The sequence below is a fragment of the Eurosta solidaginis genome, chromosome 5 (genome assembly GCF_040869045.1).
Source record: "Eurosta solidaginis isolate ZX-2024a chromosome 5, ASM4086904v1, whole genome shotgun sequence".
Classification (NCBI taxonomy): domain Eukaryota; kingdom Metazoa; phylum Arthropoda; class Insecta; order Diptera; family Tephritidae; genus Eurosta; species Eurosta solidaginis.
This window is the reverse complement of record NC_090323.1, coordinates 275,051,597-275,078,353: the sequence shown is the minus strand read 5'-3', so window position 1 is coordinate 275,078,353 and position 26,757 is coordinate 275,051,597. Positions and strand designations below refer to the sequence as shown.

At 36.4% G+C, this 26,757-nt stretch overlaps 5 protein-coding genes across 8 annotated transcripts; 3 read left to right on the top strand and 2 right to left on the bottom strand.

Moving 5' to 3' along the window:
- Positions 1–6,136: 6,136 nt before the first annotated feature.
- On the top strand, positions 6,137–7,266 carry LOC137251920 (uncharacterized). Its single transcript, XM_067786919.1, has 2 exons — positions 6,137–6,610; positions 6,670–7,266. The coding sequence occupies exons 1-2, from the start codon at positions 6,439–6,441 to the stop codon at positions 7,164–7,166; spliced, it is 669 nt and encodes a 222-aa protein (XP_067643020.1). The 5' UTR covers positions 6,137–6,438; the 3' UTR covers positions 7,167–7,266.
- Positions 7,190–8,470, bottom strand: Uqcc1 (Ubiquinol-cytochrome c reductase complex assembly factor 1). The gene is made up of 4 exons (XM_067786918.1): positions 8,314–8,470; positions 7,972–8,160; positions 7,650–7,901; positions 7,190–7,562 (listed from the first exon to the last, which is right to left on the bottom strand). Exons 1-4 carry the CDS (start codon positions 8,368–8,370, stop codon positions 7,281–7,283), a joined length of 780 nt encoding a protein of 259 aa, XP_067643019.1. The 5' UTR covers positions 8,371–8,470; the 3' UTR covers positions 7,190–7,280.
- A 3,819-nt stretch (positions 8,471–12,289) lies between these two features.
- LOC137253634 (chromosome transmission fidelity protein 8 homolog) lies at positions 12,290–13,695 on the top strand. 2 transcript variants are annotated; one of them, XM_067790943.1, is made up of 3 exons: positions 12,290–12,433; positions 13,128–13,254; positions 13,309–13,695. In XM_067790943.1, the coding sequence occupies exons 1-3, from the start codon at positions 12,414–12,416 to the stop codon at positions 13,609–13,611; spliced, it is 450 nt and encodes a 149-aa protein (XP_067647044.1). In that variant the 5' UTR covers positions 12,290–12,413; the 3' UTR covers positions 13,612–13,695. The 2 variants fall into 2 exon arrangements, with proteins under 2 accessions (XP_067647044.1, XP_067647043.1); XM_067790942.1 differs by having other exon boundaries at positions 12,386–12,524.
- E(z) (histone-lysine N-methyltransferase E(z)) lies at positions 13,607–17,694 on the bottom strand. Of its 2 annotated transcripts, XM_067790939.1 has the most exons (9): positions 17,461–17,694; positions 16,736–17,401; positions 16,509–16,669; positions 16,209–16,223; positions 15,163–15,263; positions 14,906–15,095; positions 14,695–14,831; positions 14,186–14,615; positions 13,607–14,126 (listed from the first exon to the last, which is right to left on the bottom strand). In XM_067790939.1, the coding sequence occupies exons 1-9, from the start codon at positions 17,580–17,582 to the stop codon at positions 13,717–13,719; spliced, it is 2,232 nt and encodes a 743-aa protein (XP_067647040.1). In that variant the 5' UTR covers positions 17,583–17,694; the 3' UTR covers positions 13,607–13,716. The 2 variants fall into 2 exon arrangements, with proteins under 2 accessions (XP_067647040.1, XP_067647042.1); XM_067790941.1 differs by lacking the exon at positions 16,209–16,223.
- A 3,293-nt stretch (positions 17,695–20,987) lies between these two features.
- Positions 20,988–26,086, top strand: Cnep1r2 (CTD nuclear envelope phosphatase 1 regulatory subunit 2). 2 transcript variants are annotated; one of them, XM_067790938.1, is made up of 5 exons: positions 20,988–21,060; positions 21,423–21,652; positions 22,409–22,480; positions 25,544–25,678; positions 25,735–26,086. In XM_067790938.1, the coding sequence occupies exons 2-5, from the start codon at positions 21,631–21,633 to the stop codon at positions 25,896–25,898; spliced, it is 393 nt and encodes a 130-aa protein (XP_067647039.1). In that variant the 5' UTR covers positions 20,988–21,060; positions 21,423–21,630; the 3' UTR covers positions 25,899–26,086. The 2 variants fall into 2 exon arrangements, with proteins under 2 accessions (XP_067647039.1, XP_067647038.1); XM_067790937.1 differs by having other exon boundaries at positions 21,423–21,661.
- The last annotated feature ends 671 nt before the right edge of the window (positions 26,087–26,757 follow it).

Genomic DNA, 26,757 nt, shown 5'->3' with positions numbered 1-26,757 from the left:
CCCTATATATTCTATTTATACATCAATTGGTAAGGTTTATCTCACTTTAAAATTTAAGCTAAATAATCTAAAGTTTTTTTTTGAAATTGAGTCGAGAACTGTGCGTGTGAATGTGCGAATTTCACCGATCAGCTGTTAGTTGCGCTACTTGGTAAAATTTACAATGCTTGAGCGAGATACGGATAGAAATTTAACATGCAAATGCAACAACCATTGTAAACACTGATGACATGATACGAAACTTTTATTCTCTCTCAATTCGTTTCCAGGCATTGTACAGGTTTACAAGTATGATATGTATGAGAGGGAAACAATTTCTTTCCCTTTCTAACACACGGCAGTTTAACACTTCGGTCAGTGTCAAACTAGCGTGGAACCCAGTGGAACCTGCGTGGAACATGAGTTTTGACACTGAACGAAGTGTCAAAATTACCGGGGTTGCTTCGTCGAAAGCGGCACAGGGAAGTAAAAAAGGGATCAGAATATCAGATATGGGTTGCTGTGATGGTAAATTTTTTTGAACGAATTTAGTGGGAAATTTTAAGTGCACCCATATGGGTCCTTCAGAAAATTATAAAAAAGTCTTCAATTGGGATATCTGAGGACGCGTAGTTATTCCAGTATTAAGAATACAAACACGGGATTTAAGTTTTTCTACCCGTTCAAAAGTTTTCCGCGAAAAACAGTTTGAAACCGAGGTCGACCGCAATAACCCGTCCAAAAAACCGGAAAGAAAAATGAAAAGACGCGTTTTGCGTTGTTATCAATAGTCCAAAGGCGGAAAAGTATTCGAATTATTGGAACCGAGGCAAAAACGCGTCTATTAATACCTCCCCCGACGGTTTTGTTCGTGTTTTGGCAATCGTTATACCGGTAATAAAGTAATAAAGTATCACAATTTGTTAATTAAAATTGTCCAAAACATATGGATTTTATCTATAAGACATTTTATTGTGAACAAGCAAGAACAAGAGAAATTCAGCCTAATTCTAAACGAAAATTCCGTGCGAGTTTTTTCCCTTCTCCCATTCCTGGTATTCTAAATAAAAATTCCTTGTGAGTTTTTTCACTTCTCCCTTTCCTCCTATTCTGAACAATGTTCGAAAAAGCGGAAACCAGTTATGGGAGAAAAGTAGGTATTATGAATGTGAGGGAGAGGGAGATTTCTCTGCCATTTCATAGAAGTTTTTTCACTAGTTAAATTAAAGGGAATGCATCAAAATCGTTAAGGGAAATTGGTTATTTTAAGAAAGAACACTTATTTGTACAAATTTGTGCTAAAATATGTATTTACATTCTATCACAATATTCTCACTGTTAATACAACAACAACCACAATATTCTTTATTTAAGTCGAAAAATATATCATAAGCAACGGAAGAGCTCTTCGCATATTTGATGCAGCGATCCAGAAATTGCGCAATGATTTTTTAAGAAGGCTTAAATAGATTTTGGCATATGGCGAAACTCAACTTGCCTTGGCTGCCAGAAAATTGCTTTGCAGAATGAATGCAGGCAAGTCCGGCGGATTTGTGTTATCCCGCCGGTCTTCTTCTTATGCTCTTCTGTTGATGGTGCTGTGGCACCAATTCATTACTCATTTCAGTGAATACCACATGAAAAGCAATAATGTGCATTGTTTATACCTTATTTCTTAATTTCAAACAAATTGGCAACAATAATTAAACATTACAATATTTTAAACAAAATAAGAAATGCGCAACGAAATTTCAATTGACAAAACAGCTGACTTCGAAAATTCGAAATTCCTATTCCCCAATTATTCTTCTCCCTAGGAGAAAAGAATTGGAGGAATTTTTCCGCGGGAATAAAAAAATCCGCGAGAACAAAATTCCGCGAGAATATTTAGAATTGGTCTGAATGTTTTCCTTCGTACATGGTTGCTTTTTACGTACTTCGCCAACTTAAAACAAATTTTATAAAATTAGCAAAAAAATTTAAGAAAACATGGAAATTTTTGACACAAACTATATCTCTTGTAAGAATTTACTATAAATTATTTATTCCAATATTTCAAAATTTTTTACGCAGTTTTCTTTGGCAGCTAATACGCTTTTTTTGCACCTATGAAGTACAACAGTGCCAAATCATGCCAAATAGCATCCACAAAAAAACGAACAAGAACAAGCATTTTCATCAGGTGAGCGTGGCTGTGTATGTGCGTTCTGCTACATATCCTACTTGTAGACCTGTACAATGTTTCCAGGTATGGGTCTTGAAGATCATTCGATTGTAAACAAAAGTTCGTTCGTTTCCAAGAATGGGTCTTGAACATCAGATGGCTATAGAGTTGCCTAAGGGTTTTTTGACATTAGGCCGTTTTTTCTTTATTTTTTATGACAAATGAAAATTTTGTTTTTAGTTTCAAAATTTTGTCTAAATTGTGTGTGCAAATGAGTTTTCAATAAGGCAAGGTGCACACGAGGCTACGCGTCATAGACGCGTACAAGATATTTCATATAGCTACAATTTCTCTACGCCTCAAGATCTTCACACGAAGCTACTTTCGAGCGTCGCTACAAAAAGCAAACAATTATTGAAAAAAAAAATAAAAAATTTAATTTCTTCAGCTATATCCGTCCCCGAAACCAAAGTAAAATAGGTATTAAACGTTGTTTGCATCCCCGTGCCTTTGTAAATTATGAAAGGCAATTTTAAACCACCGCGGACTAGAGATAAGGGTGAACGCTTCAACAATGTCTAACCAAGCTGTTGTGGTGTTTAATACTCTTTTTCGCTTTGGTAATATACCTTTCACGCACTTTTATTAACTAAATAACATTTTTTAACTAATTACACAAATTTGCATACAAAAAAATGTAAACAAACATTTTGTTCTTCCTTTTTTTCAAGCGTACGTACGCTCAGCGACCAACATTGCTGTCGCTGTTGCTTTGTCGCTTTCATGCAGCTTACGCCTCGTATGCAGCTCTCCATTCAAATATATGTGTTCGGCATCAAAGCGTACAAATTTCGCCGGCAGCGTCTATGACGCGTAGCCTCGTGTGCACCTTGCATAAGTGTACATTTTTCAGTTTTTCATAGTTAAGGAATTGACCTCCAGATTTTTGTGTTACACAAATATAGTGAACTTGGGTACAGAAAATCAAATTTAAAAGTTTTTCACAATAATTTGAAAAAACTCTACGTTTTCCCTGCTTTTTACACTTAAAGGAGTAACCCTCCGTAATAAATTAAAATTTTAGTGAAAATCAATAACTGAACACTTTTTGCCATGATATAAAATTAAAATGCTGTGGAACAGGAGCAACACTTTTGTGACTACATAAACCCTGTTTCAATCTTTTACGTCTCTGCACAGAACCCTAATTGACCGTTTTCAACCGAAACAACAATAGCAACCCAGATTTTCCCATTATGCTCACTTATGCGAGTGCCTGTCAGAAAGAAGTCAACACACTTGTACTTGTACACTATGCTCAAAACTCGCTATGCATGAAAAATGGTTGGTAATAGTCTAGTTGAGGGGCCGACTGCTAATACGCTACCAAAAATATCGAGAGAGGTGTCAAGCGACGCGTCTTGACATCAGTATTAATAATCCGAAGGCGGAAAATATACATTTTAACTTGTTCAAAAGATATTAACGAAAAACCGAAAAAAGACCCGCGGGTACCTCCGAAACCGGGGGTGGGATCCATAATATTTTTGCGCAGAAAACCTTTCTGCGTTGGCGGCCTTCGGCCGCGCTTATAAAAAATAACCCTGGCTACGCCATGCCAAGTCCGGGTGTGTGGTGCACAATTTATTTTTTGTGGGTACAAACACAACAACCACATGAAAATCGCCAACTTCAACTGCAAATATCTCCGACAGAGATAAAATTTTCCTTTTCGGATTATTGTTCTCGAGATTAATACGCGTTATTGACACCTCTCTCGATATTTTTGGTAGCGTATTAGCATTCGACCCCTCAACTAGACTATTATCAAACACTTCAACTTCAACTGCAAATATCTCCGGACAGAGATAAAATTTGTCTTTTTCGCCTTCGGATTATTGTTCTCGAGATTAATACGCGTGTTTTGACACCTCTCTTGATATTTTTGGTAGCGTATTAGCAGTCGACCCCTCAACTAAACTTTTACCCGCGACAGTCCCAGTCACCTATATTCCAAGGCGAATTCATTATAGGTGGTGTTATTCCATCAGCTGATTGCTTCTTCTTGATAATTTTCCATACAAAACCTTGTACAACAAAATGTCAGTTAATCGAAATCTATGAAAATTTTCTTTTGACTTGACATTCATCTGCACGGCAAATTGATTGAATTCGCTTTGCCACCACCTGGTATAGATTCGCCTTGCCTATATTCACTTTTTATTTTTATAAACAAATGACAAGATATTAGTTTCGTTACTATTTTGGATTAAGTGCTTTGTTATAAAAAAGTACTCGATTTAATACTGTTCAAGGCGAATCTATACCAGATGGTGGCAAAGCGAATTTAATCAATTCGCCATGCAGATGAATGTCAAGTAAAAAGAAAATTTTCATAGATTTCGATTAACTGACATTTTGTTGTACAACGCTTTGTATGGAAAATTATCAAGAAGAAGCAACCAGCTCATGGGATAACACCACCTGTAATGAATTCGCCTTGATACTGTTTCACAAAGCGGCCTTTTCTGTTCTTCGCCTTTCTCTCATCATTCGTATTAATTGGGAGCTTTCAAAATGAGCTGTCACCAAGGCGAATCTATATTAGGTGGTGGCAAAGCGAATTCAACCAATTCGCCGTGCGGAAGAATGTCAGGTCAAAAGAAAATTTTCATTGATTTCGATTAACTGACATGTTATAGTACAAGGCTTTGTATGGAAAATTATCAAGAAGAAGCTATCAGCTGTTGGGATAACACAACCTCTACTGAATTCGCACACATTTAAGCCGGAGTCATTGGTGTCGTATGTCGTATCGCTGTATCCGTATCCCTAACGTAATCAGCTGTTTATCGTTACGACGGTAAACCAAAACCCAATTGGTTGGCTGCGATACGGTTACGACCTTAGCGGCACCAATAATCGATTGCATTGATTCTCATAAGGTTGATCAGCTGTTAAAAGGTTACCGATACGGTTACCAATAAAGCACCAATGTCTCCAGCTTTAGCCGCACCAATAATCGATTGCATTGATTCTCATAAGGTTGGTCGAATCAGCTGTTATAAGGTTACCGATAAAGCACCAATTGCCATCATACGTTTGCAAAATCCTGAGCTAGATAAATAATTTTGCATGTAAATGCAACAACAACGATTTGAGCCAGATGAATCCAGGGGGCCTACTCTGTATTGCGATGCGAAAGAAAAAATACGCGAAATCGCAAAATCGGTACTCTGTATCTTGACATTCGCATGTATATTTTGACTTTCGCATTCACATTTTGCCCATTCGCAATTTTTCTCCCTTTTCGCATTGCCGGCACTCTGTAAAGCGAAAGCGAATGTCAAACAGCATTCATTTTCGCATTTTTCTTGCTACAAGTAATAGGCATTCGCATTGTTCAAATATGTAAGTATTAATTGATGATTTTATAAATTGATATCTTTATATTCATTTAAAAATATATAGGACAACTCAAAAAACAAAACAAACACAAAAGCAACAATTTGTAATCCTAGTGGACTTAAAATACATAAATAAATAACAATTAAATCGAAACCACTTTTTTATAAAGCATTTCTATTTGAAATCATGTCATTTTTTATTTGTTCTCTGATATAACTAGCAATATTTCCCATTCTATGATTTTCCACGTTTTCTGTATTTATCACGTTCACTTCTTCCAGTTCAATTTCTGAACTGGGAGGATTTCTTCATTTAAATCAATCCTTTCTTCATTTAAATCGTTCCATAATGCTACAGAATCCTTTTTTTAATTTGTTCAACAAAAATTAATCGTTTGCCGAAATTGTAATCGCCTTGTTTCTTTTGTTCTCTTTCTTTGAGTTTGGTCAGTGATGCATACTCAAGCAAAAAATTTGCGAAAAATAAAAAAGCGACATTGTTAGCGTTGCGATAGCGCTACAGAGTTCCAATTACCTTTCGCATCGCAATTTATTTTCGCATCGCACTGCCTTTCGCATCGCAATATAGAGTAGGCCCCCTGGTTCAATTTGTGAGCCAGATAATTTGTCAATCACTTCTTTTTAGTTTGGCAACGCTGCCTTTAATAAACCTACTTTATAGTCATGCAGCTTACGTCACGGAATGAAATGGTGGAAAACGATATGAAGCACTTTGGACACCCTATAATAGCATGTTGGCATTTATTTGTTTATTTACATATAATTATAATTGCATTGTTTGTTAAAAAATAAGAAGTGCGAAAACATTCAAATAAGTTCGTATATTTCTTAATATTAAAAAAAAAATTGCTGTGATTTGAAAGTACGATGACCAGAACGAGCCACACAAAAAATCGTCCTTTCGATTTTAAACTAATATCGCTTGTAGAACCACATCCAGTACTTTATCAGCGAAATTGGGGTGGTCTTTCAACATTCGAGTGCATGAAAGAGAAAAATCGTATATGGACCCAAATTGCTACTACAATGGGCACTAGCCGTAAGTGCAATCAAAAATGTATGTATGATCCACATCCACTTACCTTGGTCATTTTGCAGCTGATTTCTGCCTAAGTCGTTGGAATAATTTGCGAAACCATTTTCATCGTGAAATACGTCACTGTACCGAACTCTGCCCTAAACAAGGTATTATTAAAGGGTCAACATGGCCTTACTTGGAAAGATTGCGTTTTTTAGAGAATAGTATACGTACAGCCAAACCTGAACGGTCTCCTCTAATTAGTGAAAACGAACCACGAGGCTTTCAATTGAATGCGGATAATGAAACCACATTAGATTCATCAAGCAATGATAGTTCACAAATCAGTAAATATTTTGAGGATTATGAATATGTGAAGGATGATAAACTAGACGATAAACTAACGTCGGACCAATTGATTCAAGAACGTGCAAGCAACATGAGGCAAATGGCAGCATTATTGAATAACATCCCCAGTGAACATAAATCCCAAGTCGAACGACGGATTTTGGCATATCTATGTAAGTGTCAATTGAGAGCGATTGCAAATGAAGATATTGATGATCTTAAAATTTAATGATACAATCACAAACGGCTATATAAACAATTTCATAAATGTTATTATTATATTTACTACAACGATTATAATAAAAGATTTATTATTGTTTATATCCCCATTGTTAAGTTCGCTTTATTTATTTATCTTATCCAGATCCGTCCAAGGAATTTTTGGTTTTTGTAGAAATTCTTCACGCGACATCTTATCTAATATATTTACTTGTTCACGTACATACTTTACCAACCGTTCAATTTTAGTAATATCGTCACAATCCATAGCAAAAAATCGACGCCACAGGGCACCAGCCAAAACCCGATCTTCTGCCATAATACCTTCATCATATGAAATTAAGGCCGCCTGGAACTGCTCCGAAAGTATTTCGATTTGTTTTCGTGTTCTTGATGGATTATTAGCCTACAAATAATTTAATAATTTGTTTGTAAAACCTTTGTAAACATCCATAACGCAGAATGTAGTAAAATCCTTTGGATGACGACTTACGCCTAGTTTTTTAGCACGTGTATTAACATCACCCCACATAACTTCCACAATACAATTACGAATAAAACGACCATCTTCACCGGACTCGGATCCTTCTGCCATGGCACGCACAAGCAACATCCATACATGTAATTCAGTTACAAGAAACCAAGAATTAAATGTATTTGGCAGTTCGAATGCTTTGAAAAAACTGAAATAACTTATTTTATCGGCTACATTCTCATAAAGCAAATTACTGGACACTCGCAAGCGCTAGGATGGATTAAAAACAAATTTTTATAATATTTTTAGTTACAGAAATGTAAATCTGCAAGGTACTAACGGCCTTGGTGGTGAAGGCAAACCCAACTTTATTAAGGACTCGCTTTAAAATGGGCTCATCTGGTTGATTATTAACCACATCTGCTCCGGTCGTACTATATTTATGACCTCCTTGTGCCCATTTCAACCGATCGACTGCTGGAATAGCGGGACCGGTGGTGTTAGCTAAAGCATTGTTATGCACCAAAACCTATTAACAAATATAAAAAATGTATAGTATTCTGAAAATCGAATACACTTTTTCATAGAGCACAGTGATAAGCAGAGTGCGTTTTATATAAGCTTGCAGCAATTGAAAGTCATACATCAAGCACTTTTCTATAACTTTTTAGTCATTATTTACCTCGGCGAAATTGCTTCTATTTGGACAAAATCGCGTTAAATCGCGAAGACGGAACATTTTAAAAATAATTATTTTGAAGTTAAACTATTTGTAAACACAATTTCGTAATTTGCTGCAACCGGGTGCGTTCAAAAAAGGACACCTCGCAAATTACGAAGTAATGCAAAACGGAGTGTCAAAAACAGCTGATGCGATGTATACAAGGCGAATTCATTATAGGTGGTGTTATTCCATCAGCTGATTGCTTCTTCTTGATAATTTTCCATACAAAACCTTGTACAACAAAATGTCAGTTAATCGAAATCTATGAAAATTTTCTTTTGACTTGACATTCATCTGCACGGCAAATTGATTGAATTCGCTTTGCCACCACCTGGTATAGATTCGCCTTGGATGTATATCTTTGGTTTGGTTCAAGGCGAATCCATACCAGGTGGTGGCAAAGCGAATTCAACCAATTCGCCGTGCAGAAGAATGTCAAGTCAAAAGAAAATTTTCATTGATTTCGATTAACTGACATATTGTTGTACAAGGCTTTGTATGGAAAATTATCAAGAAGAAGCAATCAGCTGTTGGGATAACACCACCTCTACTGAATTCGCCTTGGTTTCGTTGCAATAGGCAATGGCGCGATTTGATTACACTGTTTTGTTATAACCAGGCGAATTCGCCTTTATTCAAGTATGCACATTTTAGTAAAAACGTAAGCAAAATAATAATAAAAAGCACCTTTCTAGGTAAAAGTCTAGTTGAGGGTCGACTGCTAATACGTTACCAAAAATATCGAGAGAGGTATCAAACGAAGGGTCTTGACATCAGTATTAATAATCCGAAGGCAGAAAATAAAAATTTAAACTCGTTCAAAAAATATTAACGAAAACCCGAAAAATACCCACGGGTACCTCCGATACCGGGGGTGGTATCCACAGTATTTTTGCGCAGAACACCTTTCTGCGTTGGCGGTCTTCGGCCGCTATTATAAAAAATTAACCTGGGCGGGTCCAACACCGGTTTGGAGACCAAAACTATATCCGTACAAAACACTTTTGTTCACAATTTTTTTTGTGGGTACTACAACGTTACAACAACCACATGAAAATAGCCAACTTCAACTGCAAATATCTCCGCACAGAGATGAAATTTTTATTTTCGGCCTTCGGATTATTGTTCTCGAAATTAATACGCGTCTTTTGACACCAATCTCGATATCTTTGAGGGGTCGACTGCTAATACGCTACCAAAAATATCAAGTGAGGTGTCAAAAGACGCGTATTAATCTGGAGAACAATAAACCGAAGGCGGAAAGAAAAATGGTAATAGTCTAGTTGAGGGGTCGACTGCTAATACGCTACCAAAAATATCAAGTGAGGTGTCAAAAGACGCGTATTAATCTCGAGAACAATAATTTTAAGGCGGAAAATAAAAATTTTAACTCGTTCAAAAGATATTAACGAAAAACCGGAAAAAGACCCGCGGGTACTCCGAAACCGCAGGTGGGATCCATAGTATTATTGCGCAGAACACCTTTCTGCGTTGGCGGTCTTCGGCCGCTATTATAAAAATTTACCCAGGGTGGGTCTAACACCGGTTTGGGGACCAAAACTATATCCGCACAAAACACTTATGTTCACAATTTTTTTTGTGGGTCCGACAACATTACAACAACCACATGAAAATCACCAACTTCAACTGCAAATATCTCCGCACAGAGACAAAATTTTTATTTTACGCCTTCGGATTATGGTTCTCGATATTAATACGCGTCTTTTGACACCACTTTCGATATTTTTTGTATTAGCAGTCGACCCCTCAACTGGACTTTTACCCTTTTCTATAACTTTTTAGCCATTATTTACCTCGGCGAAATTGCGGTAATAGTCTAGTTGAGGGTCGACTGCTAATACGTTACCAAAAATATCGAGAGAGGTATCAAACGACGGGTCTTGACATCAGTATTAATAATCCGAAAGCAGAAAATAAAAATTTTAACTCGTTCAAAAGATATTAAGGAAAAACCGAAAAAAACCCGCGGGTACCTCGGAAACTGGGGGTGGTATCCATAATATTTTGCGCAGAACACCTTTCTGCGTTGGCGGTCTTCGGCCGCTATTATAAAAAATTACCCTGGGTGGGTCCAACACCGGTTTGGAGTCTGTAAAGCGAAAGCGAATGTCAAACAGCATTCATTTTCGCATTTTTTTTGCTACAAGTAATAGGCATTCGCATTGTTCAAATATGTAAGTATTAATTGATGATTTTATAAATTGATATCTTTATATTCATTTAAAAATATATAGGACAACTCAAAAAACAAAACAAACACAAAAGCAACAATTTGTAAGCCTAGTGGACTTAAAATACATAAATAAATAACAATTAAATCGAAAACACTTTTTTATAAAGCATTTCTATTTGAAATCATGTCATTTTTTATTTGCTCTCTGATATAACTAGCAATATTTCCCATTCTATGATTTTCCACGTTTTCTGTATTTATCACGTTCACTTCTTCCAGTTCAATTTCTGAACTGGGAGGATTTCTTCATTTAAATCAATCCTTTCTTCATTTAAATCGTTCCATAATGCTACAGAATCCTTTTTTTAATTTGTTCAACAAAAATTAATCGTTTGCCGAAATTGTAATCGCCTTGTTTCTTTTGTTATGTTGTTGTTGTTGTTGTTGTAGTGATTAGTTACTCCCCGAAGGCTTTGGGGAGTGTTATCGATGTGATGGTCCTTTGTCGGATACAGATCCGATACGCTCCGGTAACACAGCACCATTAAGGTGCTAGCCCGACCATCTCGGGAACGATTTATATGGCCACATTAAACCTTCAGGCCATCCCTCCCTCCCCACCCCCAAGTTCCAAGAGGAGCTTGGGGTCGCCCGAGCCTCGTCTGCTAGTGAAACGGGATTCGCCGCTCGAAGGTGAGGTTGACAATTGGGTTGGAGAAGCTATATATTGCGCTACACAACCCCTTGAATCCCTTTCTTTTGTTATCCTTCTTTGAGTTTGGTCAGTGATGCATACTCAAGCAAAAAATTTGCGAAAAATAAAAAAGCGACATTGTTAGCGATGCGATAGCGCTACAGAGTTCCAATTACCTTTCGCATCGCAATTTATTTTCGCATCGCACTGCCTTTCGCATCGCAATACAGAGTAGGCCCCCTGGGCTACGTCATGCCAAGTCCGGGTGTGTGGTATATATCATCCGGTGGCAAAATCCTGAGCCAGATAAATAATTTTGCATGTAAATACAACAACGATTTCAGCCAGATAAATCCAGATAGAAGTCTGGTTCAATTTGTGAGCCAGATAATTTGTTAATTACTTGTTTTTAGGTTGGCAACGCGGCCTTTAGTATACCTACTTTTTCAAAAATAGATGTCGCTGCTTAGCCTTTTGCCGTATGAGTTAAATGAAAAACAGCGGCGACATCTGCCTATCACATTTCACATGTGCGAAAATTTCACATCTGCTTCTCAAGTCTCTCAATGATCCAGAGCATTCCCGTGAGAATTGACCGTGAGCCGGAGCTGTAAAACTCACTGAAAGACGGCAAGTGATTGAAGTATATTAATCCAATGCAACTCTTCTACTGTTCTTCATTCCACACCATTCGAGCCATTGTAAATTTTACCAAGTAGCGCAACTAACAGCTGATCGGTGAAAATTCGCTCATTCACACGCACAGTTCTCGACTCAGTTTCAAAAAAAGACTAGATTATTTAGTTCAAATTTTAAAGTGAGATAATCCTTGCCAATTTATGTATACAGAATATATATGGCATTTTTGTTGTTATTAAAACAATAGTTTTATTTATATTAAAGCTTTTATCATTTTTTTTTTTAACTTTGAAAAAACTCCGAACACCATTCCTTTATTATATGACATTCGACTGCCTAGTCCACTGCCTTCCACTCTATTCGCAACATAACCTCTACTTAAGCTGCCAAACTATATAGTAAACAATGATTCGAGCGCCTCTTTCACTGAATTCGAGTGCCTTCCACTCTATCCGCAACATAACCCCAATTTAAGCTGCCAAACTATGTAGTAATCAATGGTTATAACTTTGTGTTTTGATTAATTCAAGTATGCCCATTTTAGTAAAAACGTAAGCAAAATAATAAGGACGGACATCTTTTCATGACTCCATATGGTGGCGAAATTAATGAATGGTTTGGAGTTATCCATAGTATTTTTGGGTAGAACACCTTTCTGAATATTTCGTGACCGGGTTAATTTTTTTTTCGCCTTCAGATCATTTTTGCCGAGATCAAGACGTGTCGTTTGTCATCAGGGCTTATATTTGGTAAAAGTCTAAAACAGGGGTCGACTAATAATACGCGTCTAAAAATACCGGGAGGTGTAAAAAGACGCAAATTGTCCTCGACAACAATACTTATTCAGTCGACCGAAAACTAAATTTTTATCGGGTAATATTTACTATTTTTGAACTTCCACTGCAAATATCTCCAGACAGAAATACAATTTTTTCTTTCCCGCTTCCGGATTATTAATACTGGGGTTAACACGAGTCGTCTGGCGACTCTTTCGAATGTTTTGTCATTTAGCTAAACTCTCCCCTCCTTTATTTTTTGCCTATGCGTGGTGCAGTAATGTAATATCTATTAAAATAAGTCTGCCGAAGTATAGAAAGACGCAGTTCGTCCTGTCCAGAAATAACATAGAAAATTAGCTGTACGGGTTGATGAAATGATTTATACTGTGGTTAAAGTACAAATCAATTGTTTGCCTTGGATATAACGTAAGTATATGCATATACTAAGAAATTAATTTATTTGCAGACATTCGTCCACCGGCCTTGAAGAATACGCCATCGTAGAGCTCCAGGGAGATCTGGAAATAAGATCTGGAGAAAACATACATGATCTCTTTGTTGGTGATTTGTACTACAATAAATATGGGCAGCCCGTATGTATTTGCATTGATGGGTGCAAACAAATTGACATTTTACTTTTCTTTTAGATACTTATTATTGGCCATCATATACTACAGGGACGTGAGCAAAAGCTGGAAAAACCATTTGCCGTTCTCGAAAAATCGAAAAGCAACGAAGGAAAGACTTTATTGAACGATACAAGTATGATTGGTGATCCCAATACTACATTAAATAGGACTATCGATCGTACAGTACTTGACAACACAGTTGCTTTAGAGAATAAGTCCCGTCAATGCACTGAATATACAGTACGAGCCATTTGCACTAAAAAACTTACATTTAAATCGCGCCCAAAACCTATTATAGCGAATGTTGCTGCCTCTGTTTAGTGTTAGCCACGATTTTATTTTAGATGCTATTAGTTGAATGACATTTAAAGATGATGAATATATATATTGATGTAAATAGATGTATGTACATTGTTTTTAATTCAATTAAACAATCTCCATTTCTCGTTCTATGCCAACGAACTTTAGCTGTTCGGTGGGACCATATCTGTAGTCAAAGAACAGCTCTTCTCCTGGTTGAATGGCACGCTTAGCGAAAATTCCAATTCTATGATCACCTGTTACCATCATAACTTTAGCATAACAGTTCGGATTTATGGAATGATTGGCAAAACGTATTTTATTGCCCTTGCGAGTAGCATCCACCACAAAATCATTGTTGAGATTAAACAAAAATGAGCACATATATTTATCATAGACTTTGCCTCGGCGATCAGCTTCGTCTTGTGATATAATTTCGCCACAATACTCTGAGATAAATTCATTTTTCTGAGCTCCTTCTTTTAAGAATATACCCCACCCTGCTATATCCGAAGGAGCCATTAAAAGGTGTTTATCTACATTTTAAAAGAATATTATTAGCAAAAATAAAAATAAAAAAATTCATTTTGCTTACGCAATCCGCGTTGAACGCAAACATTTTTACAAGTAATTTTAGTAAGTTTGAACTGATCGGCTCCACAAGCTTGACATAAATCTGGATCGCATTCCCGCACTGCCAAATAGCAAGGGCATTGCTTGGTGTTACATTGTGCCTTGCAACGGCAACCAGGAAATCTATTCTGACAATCACTACTACAGTTGCAAAATTTCTCACAAAAGTTTTGTGTCTGAATGCATGAGCAATTCATATCGCATGGGCCGGGATGATCACATGGTGTGTAATTGTAAACATGATTTGATGTAGAATCTTTTTTCAATTGGATCTTACGACAATGTAGTGACCATAAACGTTGCTTCTTTTTCTTCTTACGAGGTGGTGTATAATCTTGTCGTAATTCTTCAATGCAAAATTCAGCTTCCTCCTTCTGGGCAAATTCGTAGACCTAATATTTTAATAATTAAAAATACAGATAATAAGAAATTTTTTTTAAAAATGCATTCCGAATTAGTGAATTTCCTTACTTGCTGGCAAGTTTTTGTTAGCATAGTTTGAGCGATAGCACAATAATTTTTCAAAAAGACTTTGTGTAATGTTCGAAACAGCGATTGGTCGGCTCCTGTCCAATCACATTTTGCATTTGAGGTGTTCATCATGCCAGCTGAAATAAATTAAACCATTTTAAACGTTTTAAATAAAATAAAAAAAAAAACCGTTTAAAAAACCATCGTCTACCCATTATAGAATTTATTTCAGCAGATGCAGCACTATTCACTGTAATGCTATTTTCTTTGCCATTATCTGCGTTGAAGTCCTTATTACTAAACTGACTATTGCTGTCGTTGCTATCTTCAGAGCTTGCTTCATTACAAGAATCAATTGGTGGGGTTTTGCTATCTGCAGCCAATTTCTCCTTCATACCATCCTACAACATAATAGAGACGAAATATTATTTAACTAAGTTACTAAACAAAGAAAATCAATCATCTTACCAACAGCATGTAGCAAGCATTCCCACACGGATCCGTAAATGGTTTTAACTCGGGGAATCTACGTTTTTGTAAATTCGGTCCTGCATGACCTACCTGAAGACCTGTTACAGTCGCAAAGGGAAATGTGTATTAGCTTATTTAAATATGTTTATAATACATATGTATGTCACTGTTTTTAGATCATGGTGAGCGCATTCTGTCTTTGCCGTTTTTAATGTATGTACAGCATATTAAGGGTTAGACACCAGAAAATAATAATGCGATAAGCGGATGCATCGTGTGGAAAAATGTCAGTTGAAAATGCTGATATTATATATTATGAAGATGATGTAATTATGTGCACACAAATTCCCGTTCAAACAACTTAAATCAATTTATTTTATTTTATTAAAAACCAAGAATCGGGAGAGTGCTCGAATGTGAAGCCTTTTGTCTGATGACGCGATACTCGAGGACCGCTTGAAGGCGATATATCAACGAAAAAAGGCCATGAATTCCTGACCACTCGTCTGCAAACAACGAATTTAAGAGCAGTATATAGACACCACCATGCTGAATATGCAAATATCCAGATACTTTATAATACATAGTATGTACACTTCATTAGATAGGTGTGTACGCGAAATTAAAATAGTATGGCCATCTTCTAATATAGTACATATAATCCTTCCAACATTTTTCATGTGTTAAATAACAGTGTTGAAAAACTATCCAACAATTGCATTCAGGTTTACGATAATTGATCTCGTCATGGTAAAGACTTAATTATGGGTAGGAATTGTTTTTATTTCCTTGATATTTGAGCTCAATAACAAAGAAACACACACACAAAGACTACGATAAAACCAAATTGATTTAGTACTTTCTTAAGAAAACTTTCGAAGCTGAAACTTGAAAAGGATTTAAGACTTATAGCGAATGAGTTGATATAAATGAGTTCGTAATTATCTGCTGTGGTGTTGATGTTGATTGGTTAAATGAGAAATGATTTCAATTGAGTTATGATGACATTAATATGAACATATGAATTATCAACTACAACTCACCGTTCGTTTGGTGACCTAATTTGCAGTTCATTTGTAGTTTTAAAATTTCGCGTTACAATGAAAAATATTATACCCATTTTTTAATTATTCATTTCGTTAACAAATGGCAAACGTATGTTGCGCAAAATAGAAAAAAAATAAAAAAAGAACATTTTAACAGACTGAACTGGTTACAGCTGAGAGCTTTTCACATCTCGTTACTATTGTAAGTAAATAATAATCAATATACAATTTTAATTATTTTTTTTTCCAGCAGTGTTCACATGCTACATTCATCGGTTATGTAAAATATATACTTACGATGCAGAAAGCAATCATATTTAAAGCACCGCCGACAGAAGAGTGTATGAAATGAATGCATAGTTCGCTCTCGTGACACGCTTTCGGCCTTTTCACCATCAATATTGGGTGTACATTCTTGTGGTCTTTCAGGATCCTGATGTTCAGTAAGTTCTATATATCTGTTATGTAATAAATGTATTGAGTTTATATTCATTATGTTTATATTAATATGTAAATCAACATACTTTTCCTTTAGTTCCTGTGGCGTTCCTTTATCCGGGAAGTTAGAACTGATGGCTTGGAAAATAATTGCGGCAGGAAATGGCAATTTTTCCTTTAATTCTTTATCTTCTTTCTTTTGACCAATCACTTCCTCAATCGTGTTTAAGTTCTTTAAATTGGTGTTAGATTTTTCTACATCCTTTTCATCCTTGGTATCGGGACCGTCTTTAATAACCTCAGCTGTTGTGGATGCTCCAACACTGGTGATGGTTTGAGTTTCTTCTTCTTTAGAGTAGTTTCGCATCAAAGCGTGCACCAGTTCAACAAAGATTGTGTCGTCCATAAATGAAGGATCCTTATCTCCATGCACTTTACCATCATAATTTTTTATCAACTCCTCAATGAATTTACCATCTTTGTCTAAAACTTCATCTCCCATGTATGGAATATTGTGCAATACTGTTTCGTCTTCTACCATAAAATTTTGCTGAGTTGGAGCCCAGGTATACATTGTAGGTATTGGTGTGACAGCATTTATAACACATATTGGAACACGCTGAGGGCCAGAACCGTTGTAGCCACAGACTTCGGCACGCTTTATACAGCCCAAATGTGGAGGATCATAAGGTTGTGCGTGCCATACTTTGGGTTCGCAATACAAATCTTGAACATTATAATTATGTTCTTCCCTATGGAAAGAATATTCTTAAACTATTCCCAGACTACGAACTTAATTTTTAATACCAACCAGTTTTTGATCCAAGCTTCCTTTATTTCATCGGCCCTTTTATATCGTTTCTGTTGTCTTATTTTCATGTACTCTGTTTTAACACGACGCTTCCATTCCAAAGGAACTTTAGTTCCACTCATTTTCTCAAAGCAATCTTTAATCTTTTACATATGTATATTTAGTAAGAAATAATTTCGCAAAATTTTTGGAGAAAAGGGAATTGCTAGAAATAACTGGCGGTAAAAAAACATTCGACAGCTGTCAATAGCTTGGCGTTGGACAAAGATACAAGGTGGCAGCACGGGACAGTTGATTTTGTACTTTTTTTATTTGATTTGTTAGTTTCCAGCTATTTTGACAGAGAGCTCATAGAAAATTATGCTAAAAAACTGCACCTAAATTTAAAGCATATTGGCGCATATTCATAGTCGAAATAAAATAGGTTTTAAATTTAGTTGCAGCTTTTTTGACAGATAGCTCATAGAAAATTATGTCAAAAAGCTGCAACTAAATTTAAAACCTATTTTATTTTGTCTATGATTATGCGCCAATTTATTTACATTTAAAAAAAGATTAATGTTCAATAAATGGCTTTGGTAAAATTTGCAGACCAATTTTTCACGAATGCTTTCTATTAATAGCAGAACCTACTTCAAAGCAAATTTGCAGCTAGCCTGTCAACAGCACGGCTTTAGAAAACTCCATAGCACCACCACCGCGCTAAATGCCATTAGCACCCAGATAAATTGTGGTTTAAATCAGAAGCCCCACCATAGAACAGTACTCGTAGCGCTAGACCTATCAAAAGCTTTTGATACGGTCAACCATGGCACGTTACTGCAAGACTTGGAAGGGTCTACCCTTCCACCATATCTTAAAAGGTGGACCGCAAATTTTCTCGGTGGTCAGCAGGCATCGGTGCAATTTAGAAACGAGACATCAAAGCCAGGAACAATTAAACAAGGGGGCCACAGGGTGGTATCCTATCCCCACTTTTGTTTAATTTTTACATATCAAAACTACCTTCGCTACCGGAAGGAGTTACTATCGTTTCTTACGCCTATGAATGCACAATAATGGCCACAGGCCCGGGCCCACAGATCGATGAGCTTTGCAACAGAATAAACGGCTACCTCCCTGATCTTTCCAGTTTTTTCGCCTCGCGAAACCTGGCATTATCACCAACTAAATCATCCGCGACCTTGTTTACAACTTGGTCGTCCCAAATATCGACCATTTTGAACATCCACGTCGATGGCACTACGCTACCGACTGTCCTACACCCCAAAATCTTGGGTGTGACGTTTGATCAGGATCTACATTTTCGTGAGCACGCAGCCGCAATTGTTCCGAAAATCCAGAGCCATACTAAAATCCTCAAATCCCTTGCTGGTAGTACTTAGGGAAAAGACAAAGAAACGCTCATTACCACATACAAAGCAATTGGCCAGACGTTTGCGTGCTACGCGTCCCCTATATGGTCGCCAAGCCTAAAAACTACCCACTGGAAGAAGCTTCAGGCCTGCAAAAATACTACGCTCAGAACTGCCACGGGCTGTCTTCTTATGTCCCCAGAACACCATCTACATAATGAGGCGAGAATACTCCCCATCAGGGTGAGAAATGAGATGCTAACCAAACAGTTCCTGCTGAATACCCAGAAACCTGGGCATCCCAACAGACATCTGATTGATGAGCCCACATATCCTAGGGACTTAAGGAGTCATCTCCGTAAGCATTTTGAGGAAATACGGCACCTAAAAACTCAGCCGTATGAAGCAAAAAAACACAAGCAGGTCCTTGGTGAACTCCACAAATAGGCGTCGGACATTTATGCTGAGAATTGCCCGGTGAATCCAGTACTCAGGGAACAGTACGCACAACTTGCGGAAGAGGAACACATACTCCCCAGGGAAACGCGAGTCACTCTGGCTCAACTCCGTTCTGGATACTGTAACAGGTTAAACTCTTACATATCCAGAATCAACCCCGACATACAAAATGTATGCCCAGCTTGCAATGTGTCCCCACATGACACCAACCATCTCTTTAATTGTAATGTGGAACCAACGCCCCTAACACCCCTTTCAGTATGGTCCACCCCTGTCGAAACAGCAAGTTTCCTTGAATACGAATTTTGTTTCACTTTGGTGACTCTTCGCGTCGCTTTGCGTTATATATAATAACGCCGTAAATGAAAAACAGCGGCGACATCCGCCTATCATATTTCACGTGTGAGAACATATCACGACATCTGCTTCTCAAGTCTCTGAATGATCCAGAGCATTCCCGTGAGAATTGAGCGGAGCTGTAAAACTCACTGGATGTACTCAATTGATTGATTTGTTTATGTAGATACAAGTGACTGCTTAGTATCGGCTTAGAGATGATAGTATCCCTAAGTGTTGCTAATATTCGTTACAATATGAATTGTAGGCTGCCATACCTGAAGTGTTATAGTGATTGAGCAAATGATTTAAGATTTCATGAAGACATCTCAAATCTTCTGCGTTTCGAGATTTAATTTTGTATGATAAAATTTGCAAGATTTAAAGTTAAATTCTCGAATAAAGAACCAAATGGAAATATACTATTCCTGTAAAGCTTAAAATTGCTTTAAACTCATCTATATGAAAAAGTGCTTCTGTGACGGAGCTTTTAATGTAACTGTGTCATTTGTATTTCCACAACTCCACCATGGTAAAATTGGATATTGTACATGGTTCAATTATGTACAGGTTGGCTCATCTCATCAGCTGTTTTTATTTATGTCATTGCATGGTAGAACGGATTGTCAAAAGCAGATGGCAAACTCAAAATGAAACCAACACATTGGCAACATTTTACTTACACACTGCTAAGTTTTATGTTTCCATTCCATACCATTCGCACCAACACCAATACACAGATTTTGACAATTTGAACCATTGTAAATTTATGTATACAGAATATATATGGCGTTTTTGTTGTTATTAAAACAATAGTTTTATTTATATTAAATCTTTTATCATTTTTTTTTTAACTTTGAAAAAACTCCGAACACCATTCCTTCATTGTATAACATTCGACTGCCTAGTCCACTGCCTTCCACTCTATTCGCAACATAACCTCTACTTAAGCTGCCAAACTATATGGTAAACAATGATTTGAACAGACGTATTTTGTTGCTTTACAGATGAGCCAACCTGTATATCATTGTTTACTATATAGTTTGGCAGCTTAAGTAGAGGTTATGTTGCGAATAGAGTGGAAGGCAGTGGACTAGGCAGTCGAATGTCATATAATGAAGGAATGGTGTTCGGAGATTTTTCGAAGTTAAAAAAAAAAATGATAAAAGCTTTAATATAAATAAAACTATTGTTTTAATAACAACAAAAACGCCATATATATTCTGTATACATAAATTTGTAAGGATTATCTCACTTTAAAATTTGAATTAAATAATCTAAAGTTTTGTTTTGAAACTGAGTCGAGAACTGTGCGTGTGAATGTGCGAATTTTCACCGATCAGCTGTTAGTTGCGCTACTTGGTAAAATTTACAATGCTGTATATAGTTGAACCATGGATATTGTACCATGGTTGGCAGTCTGACAGGCTGTCAGTGACAGCTGTTGTAGGCATTGTTTACTATATAGTTTGGCAACTTAAATAGAGGTTTTGTTGCGAATAGAGTGGAAGGCAGTGGACTAGGCAGTCGAATGTCATATAATGAAAGAATGGTGTTCGGAGTCTTTTCAAAGTTAAAAAAAAAAAATGATAAAAGCTTTAATAAAAATAAAACTATTGTTTTAATAACAATAAAAACGCCTTATATATTCTATATACACAAAATTCGTAAGGATTGTCTCACTTTAAAATTTGAGTTAAATAATCTAAAGTTTGTTTTTGAAACTGAGTCGAGAACTGTGCGTGTGAATGTGCGAATTTTCACCGATCAGCTGTTAGTTGCGCTACTTGGTAAAATTTACAATGGTTGTAGGCGTTGAGTAAACGATAAGCAAAAGTGCAAAATCCAATTTTATTGAATAAATACAAACAAATAGCAAATCTATATAATGCGAATAGAAATGCATAGTTCATTGTAAGGGATCCTATTTTCGAGTCTTAGACATAAGAGAATAACCCAATTAAAACTGGAAATCGACGGGGGTCAAAATCACACTGACAACTATATCCAAGATCCGACCATGGAGCCGTCGGCCTGTGAAGGTATTTATGGTACTGCAAGTATATAAATTAAGCCTCACTTTTTCAGTCCACACGCCCGTTAACCTCCTAATATGTACTAATTTGGGTAATAGTCTAGTTGAGGGGTCGACTACTAATACGCTACCAAAAATATCGAGAGAGGTGTCAAACGGCGCGTCTTGACATCAGTATTAATAATCCGAAGGCGGAAAATAAAAATTTTAACGCGTTCAAAAGATATTAACGAAAAACCGAAAAAAGACCCGCGGGTACCTCCGAAACCGGGGGTCGGATCCATAGTATTTTTGCGCAGAACACCCTTCGGCGTTGGCGGCCTTCGGCCGCGCTTATAAAAAATAACCCTGGGCTACGCCATGCCACGTCCGGGTGTGTGGTTTAACCGTGGCTACCGCCACGGTGATGCACAATTTTTTTGGTGGGTACAAACACAACAACAACCACATGGAAATCGCCAACTTCAACTGCAAATATCTCCGGACAGAGATAAAATTTTTCTTTTCCGCCTTCGGATTATTTTTTTCGAGATTAATACGCGTCTTTTGACACCTCTCTCGATATTTTTGGTAGCGTATTAGCAGTCGACCCCTCAACTAGACTATTACCCTAATTTGTTCATCCCTTTTCGTACTTATTTGTTTGGGTTATGCCGTTCATATTGTACAATCATTTGCTTTTATATTGTAGGATTGGCCCAAGTTTTATATGTGATTTCCGTTGTTTTTTCTTTTATGGTAATTTTTAAATTTATTTTTGCAGATCTTAAAGCATTTGAACGAAGGTTGACTGAAGTCGTAGCATCTTATGGACCATCTACAATGCGATGGCGATGTAAGTAAATATAGAGGAAATGTAAGCTGTACAAAATTTCGTACAGATTTCGTTCTTAAAATTGTTGGTGGCTCGTACTCAAGGTTTAAAACACTAGACGCGCAGCGAACCATGCATCTGACATATACACCACTTATCATCGATGGAAAAGTGTCTGATTTTGAAGGGCAGGACCTTGTGTCTGCTTAGCAAGATGCACTGGCATTATAGGAAAGCTCTTCCATGCGTCAAAAAAGCAGGCTCAATAATACTTAACTGATCTGATAAAAGTCAGCACGGACATATAAGGATGCAACACGGCGTTTTTTGATAACGGGCTGGAAGTAGATGTTACATTTAGAAAATATGATACCGTCTTAGGGTTAAGGATCTTCAAATATTCTGGTGTAAGAATGCCTGTCGTAAGAGGAGGCTAAAATCCATATGGCCTCGAAGGCTCACCGTGGCCTTTTCAACCCACTCTTAATTTTTTATTTTGCTGCCCACGCATCGAGGTTAAGGCCCTCCTCGTATGTTACATAGTTAGCGCTAAGGCTTCTAGCGAAACCAAAAGGCTGACTTGTTGATGCACTCTACGGAAAAAAAATATTGTGAATGCGAAAACCAACGCTTATAATCGTGTCTTTCAACTGTGTTTTTTATATGGAAATATTTTAGTGTTATTATTTCCCAAACACATTTTCAAAGAAGTGGCCTTTTAACACATTTTCCAAATATTTATTTCTAAAATTGCAAAAATTCAAAAACACCTAAGTTTGCATTTGAAGTTTTCAAACATAAGTATCAACTTTTTATTTTCAGCATGTGTCTTGATTATAGGTTAGTTATATTAAGAGTTATTCTCGTCTACACATTATTAAAAGTTTGAGCCTAAATCTGAAACTTTTTTGTACTACATACATATAAGACAAACCCATTTTCGTTTAAAACATAGATTATACTCGTCTTTGTGATCATGGGTGCGCAATTTTAAAAAAGAGGTTTACACTAGCATTTAAAAATAAAGAAAAACCTAGTGGACGGTGGGAAGGTTTCGAATCCACGTGCTCCGAATAACAGTAGTGTGCTCTAGCCACTGGGAAATCAAATCTGTAAAACAAAACATATATTAACACCTTATATGTATATCAATATTTTTCTATAACTTGAGGCATCTTCATTAAATAAATTTTTTTATTTTCAACCAAGTTTAAACTTATTAGTTTTGTTTTAAACACAGAAGAGCCTATAAATTTCTACTTATACTATTTTTAATAAATTTGGGTTTTTTAAAACAATTTTGAGATTTTGGACTTATTGTTCAGATAAGTTTGAATTTAAAGCCGAATTAAATTAAAGAACACAGTAGTCAATTGCGAGGTTTCGAATTTAGTTCGAAAAAGTTGCAAAACAAGTGCTTAAACCGATGAACGGTTTAAAGTTTAGGCTCAAATTTCTAACCGTCTAATCAAAATAAATATTTGCATATAAATGTGTTTTTTATGTCCTCTAAAATATACAAAAATGAGGAATAAATCAAAGCAACTTTTAAGTTCTGCAACAAATATGTAGAAAAATCAGATACAATACGCTCATCTTGGCGTACGAACCTTTATCGTGGAAATTATGGAAATGCCCTCTTGTCAGTTACACAAAATTCATTAAAAAATCCGAAATTCTTTAATAATAGCTCCCACATATTTTAAACTAAATATGAGGATCTTTTTAATAGTTTAATTCGACGTCCATGCTCAATACGCCTTTGTTGAACGGATAACAGGAAAAAACGGAAACAATTTTTTTAATGTAGCTCTTCTAAAAAGCCAGCTTATAACCTTAAAGGTTATCTAAGTTATTTTGGACAAAAAAATCGTGGAAAGTTACTAGAAAAGGTAAAATAGTAATTGTACTGTAAAAGGACCATGCGCCACACATGGCAATAACCAATAAAAAATGCAACAAAAACCAATAAGAATTCAATCCTCCGTAGCGATCTTTAAAATTCCATAAACTTGAGAAAAATACTGAAATAGTTTCTCAGGACAGAGAACTAATTGAGATTGGGCCGTGCAAAAAGTAAAAAAAAATGTTTGTACCCGTATAAGTACCACCTTAGTGTATTAATTAATTTTATTATATCTATACTTAACAATTTGAGAAAATATGAAAAAAAGTATATGTATTTGCTATATAACGGTTACGGGTTTGAAAAACTAATCAGTTTTTGGACAAAATAACTAAGTTTGCTAGTCATAAAATGACTCATGTCATTCACCGATGATATACATACATACTAGGCCGGGTCGATTTGTGGGGAGGCAAAAAAATCGCACATTGCTCTGTGAAAATCATATTCTAGGGATCAAAATAAGAAACTTTGCCGAAGGAACCATACCTCTAAAACGAATTCTGATGCCGCCCCCCCCCCCCAGGTAGGGGCAAATTTTGAAAAATCCCACTTTGACCCATTTAGAGTGCTCCACTCGAGTCCAAATGTATGACCGACCCCCACTAACTTTGGAGGCCCGACCTACCGATGCCAGTGGCACACCCCCTGGAACCCCCCTGGGTGTTCACCATACAAACATTTCAAAAAATCGCCGGTTTTGCACTTTACATGAAAAAATCAGCACAAACATATCCATACCAACTGAAAAGAGGTACACCACTATGTATACGTAACATTTTATTATTACGTATAAACAAATAAAAAAATTTGCAATAAAATAATTTGAAATGTTTGTATGATGAACCCCCAGGGGGGTTCCAGGGGGTGTGCCACTGGCATCGGTGGGTCGGGCCTCCAAAGTTAGTGGGGGTCGGTCATACATTTGGACTCGATTGGAGCACTCTAAATGGGTCAAAGTGGAATTTTTCAAAATTTGCCCCTACCTGGGGGGGGCATCAGAATTCGTTTTAGGGGTATGATTCCTTCAGCAAAGTTTCTTATTTTGATCCCTAGAATACAATTTTCACAGAGCAATGAGCGATTTTTAAATCGACCCGCCCTAATACATACATATGTACAAATACATACTTATATACATTTTATTATTTTTTGTTAAAATTATGTTGTACTTACAGTCGTTCTTGCAACGATTTCGATATGCACCGCTATCGGTGCTTTTTATTGGTTACGGGATCCCCGCACCTCCGTTGTTCCCTTGGTCGAGTCGCTTCTGTTGCACCCGATATTCACATTTGCTACAATGACTCTTAGTAAGTATATAAAATTTCAACTTTTAAAAATTATGCCCACTTATTATTTTTTATAGTTATTTTGTTCATCATGGGAATTCACAAATTGGTTTTTGCACCGAAAATAATCACAACTCGCATGCGCACTGTACTTAAGGATTTCAATATGAGCTGTGATGACACGGGGAAGCTCATCCTCAAACCTCGACGCAACAACAATTTAGAGTTTAGCGGTCATTAGCCAAAGTATACGCAATTTTAACAAGGTGATAGTTAAACCAATTTTGGCAGCCACGAAATAAAGCACAGTCCTATGACTTGTTAGACTAATGTAATGAAAAAAGCTATCATTTTTGGAATCTATGTTTGAGGGACTTAAAAGATATGAAATGAGTATGAAAATGTATAACTGCATCTAATTAGACTTAAGACTCGTGCGTTTTTCTGTTATGCAGGGTGTATGCGGAAATGTATTGTGTATGCGCGATTGCATCAGAAGAATTAATATTAATTCAAGATCAGTCCTCGGTTCTATAGATCTGCAATTGTTTTGCATAAAACGTGTTTGGAAATACCCCATAATGTCTAGTTAATTTAGAAAATACGAATTGGCCAAAACCTTTTAATTATAAGTAATATTCACAAATGCACGAAATCTAAATATTTCCATCAAATTCCTAACTGCTAGTTACAAACTTGTTTTTTCAAGCAACTAAAAATCTATTTTTGATCAAAAGACATCCAACTTTGAAAAAAAAAGGTGATTTGAGAACCAGAACATGTAAAAGAAAACAAATTTTAACTGTGAGATGCGTCCTGCCCTTTGCTTTGTACCAACGGTATTAACCATATACATAATTGCATTTTGATAGAATTAAGTTGAATTTATATTTAACGATTCGCTTAACAGTAATGAATCAAGTATATCGATATCTAATGTTACCTCTAGAATTTTAAAATTGTCAGTGGTAGTAAGTGCAACCATTTAAAAATCCTTAAACCAAAATACTTCTTTGACTGCTTGTATCTTATACGTTTTATTCCTGAATAAGAAAAAGGCACCAATAAAAATAAGAATCCGGTTATTACCAATTCGGTTA